Genomic DNA, 2007 nt, shown 5'->3' on the forward strand with positions numbered 1-2007 from the left:
TTTAAAAATGGAACAAATCGTTGTGCAGAGAGCCTCATTACCCGTTGTCTTGACATTTTCGATTATGACATGTAACATCCATTTGTTAAATTTTTGAATATATTTAACGGACAAATTTACAACCTGTATTCCATCGGTGATCGTGAGATTGAAATCCACATCAAATTGAAATCCACATCAAAATCGAGGACCGTGAAAGCTAATGGTATTAAAATCTCATGTCAACGCAAATATTGTATCACAGTTTCACTAAAGTCCTCTGTATCGACTCGACTTCAAATATAAAAACAAAGACAAAATAGGGTTTTCAAAGATTTAATACTCATTTCAAAGAAACTCGCAAGGAAAAATGGAAGTTACATAACTTGAAGTTTTCTTTTCAAAACAAGGATTTGCAGTTGCAGAACAGATCCATTATTCTATGCCATATTTTCTCGGATTGTATGTTATCTTCTGCTTTCAGGAGGAGAGGACCTTCGCTCGGAGTTCCGCAATGTCGACATCGCCGAAGTGATCCTCCGGAATCCAGGCCCCGGTGGCGGGATCTCTCATCCAGAAACCCTTCTTTTTTCCTTGCGCCTCTTCTTTTTCGCCTGCTGCTTTACATTGTTGAGGCGACGCCACCTCCGTTATCACGCCATCGCTGCCCAACAAAGTCGCCGCTCTGCCCACCGATGTTGCGTAACTCCTCTGTTCCCTGCATAAAGAAATATAGAAACGAAAATCTTAATAACTCCTCTATTCCGTCCTTAAAAGAAGAGAAATAAACGAAAATCTGAATAACTCTGTTCCCTGCATAAAAGAAATGAAGAAACGAAAATCTTAATAACTCTTTAGTGTTCCTTGCATAAAAGAAGATAAGGAAACGAAAATCTAAATAACTCTTTAGTGTTCCCTGCATAAAAGAAGATAAAGAAACTAAAATCTCAATAACTCTTTAGTGTTCCCTGCATAAAAGAAGATAAAGAAACGAAAATCTCAATAACTCTTTGGTGTTCCCTGCATAAAAGAAGATATAGAAACGAAAATCTCAATAACTCCTTAGTGTTCCCTGCATAAGAGAAATAAAGAAACGAAAATCTCAATAACTCTTTAGTGTTCCCTGCATAAAAGTGGTTAAAGAACCGAAAATCTTAATATTTTTTTCTATTCTGTGTTTCATGTACATACAAAACCCTAACATTCCCAAATAGACATACTGCGAATCTTCAAATGAAATTTTAATTTTAATGTGAGAGTGCATACCAACCGTGAGTCCCGCCAAGGTCGCCTAACAGAGATCTGAGAGAAGATAACTTATTCGGAGACACAAGCTTTGCCATAGTGAAAGCAGCGAAGCGAAGAGAAAATAAATAAATGTAGCGTGTAACTCAAGCAAGCAAAATCAACGAAGCAAAAGTTAATCTCTGTCTCTCTGTTTAAGGCAGGCACAGAGGCAGAGACTGCTCTTCACCACTATGACTCTGCATTGTCTCCACTGGCCCTCCTTTTAAACTAAGTTTAGGTTTCCCCTTTTCCAGATATTCTTCTTCTTTTCTTATTTGCATTCTTTTCATTTTCTTATTTGCATTCTTTTCATTTAAAATTTGATCAGAAATTATTTTGTTTGTTTAGGTCAAGATCATTGCATCCAGATATTCTTCTTGTTTCTTTATTCGCATTCTTTTTATTTAAAATGTGATGAGAAGATTATTTTGTTTGTTTAGGTCAAGGTCTCCGATCCCCGTGCGTTCGAATTGATTTTCAATTCTTAACGCCTTATGCTTTCCGCTTTATTCATAGTCATCGATTGGTTGTCAATGGAGAATGTATTCTGCTATTTGAAATGCACTAGTCTTTAACGCGACTTTTTGAAAGCCTTTCCGGCGATTTTTTCCGGTGAAAATCCGGCAGTAATTTATTGGAATCCAAGTTTGATAGCTAATTTCTGCACAATGAAACCGTCCCAGGGGTTTTTCAGGGTGCTGAATCCGAATATGCAGTTAAAAAACCATTTTAACTGCAACA

General features: G+C 36.9%; 1 protein-coding gene across 1 annotated transcript; it reads right to left on the reverse strand.

Moving 5' to 3' along the window:
- Window positions 1–299: 299 nt before the first annotated feature.
- On the reverse strand, window positions 300–1512 carry LOC149175466 (uncharacterized). Its single transcript, XM_089422847.1, has 2 exons — window positions 1246–1512; window positions 300–697 (listed from the first exon to the last, which is right to left on the reverse strand). Exons 1-2 carry the CDS (start codon window positions 1320–1322, stop codon window positions 460–462), a joined length of 315 nt encoding a protein of 104 aa, XP_089278973.1. The 5' UTR covers window positions 1323–1512; the 3' UTR covers window positions 300–459.
- Between the last annotated feature and the right edge of the window lie 495 nt (window positions 1513–2007).

Source organism: Pinus tabuliformis, chromosome 4_1 (assembly GCF_031772625.1).
Source record: "Pinus tabuliformis cultivar Carrire ecotype Pingquan chromosome 4_1, CPIR1, whole genome shotgun sequence".
In the NCBI taxonomy this organism is placed as follows: domain Eukaryota; kingdom Viridiplantae; phylum Streptophyta; class Pinopsida; order Pinales; family Pinaceae; genus Pinus; species Pinus tabuliformis.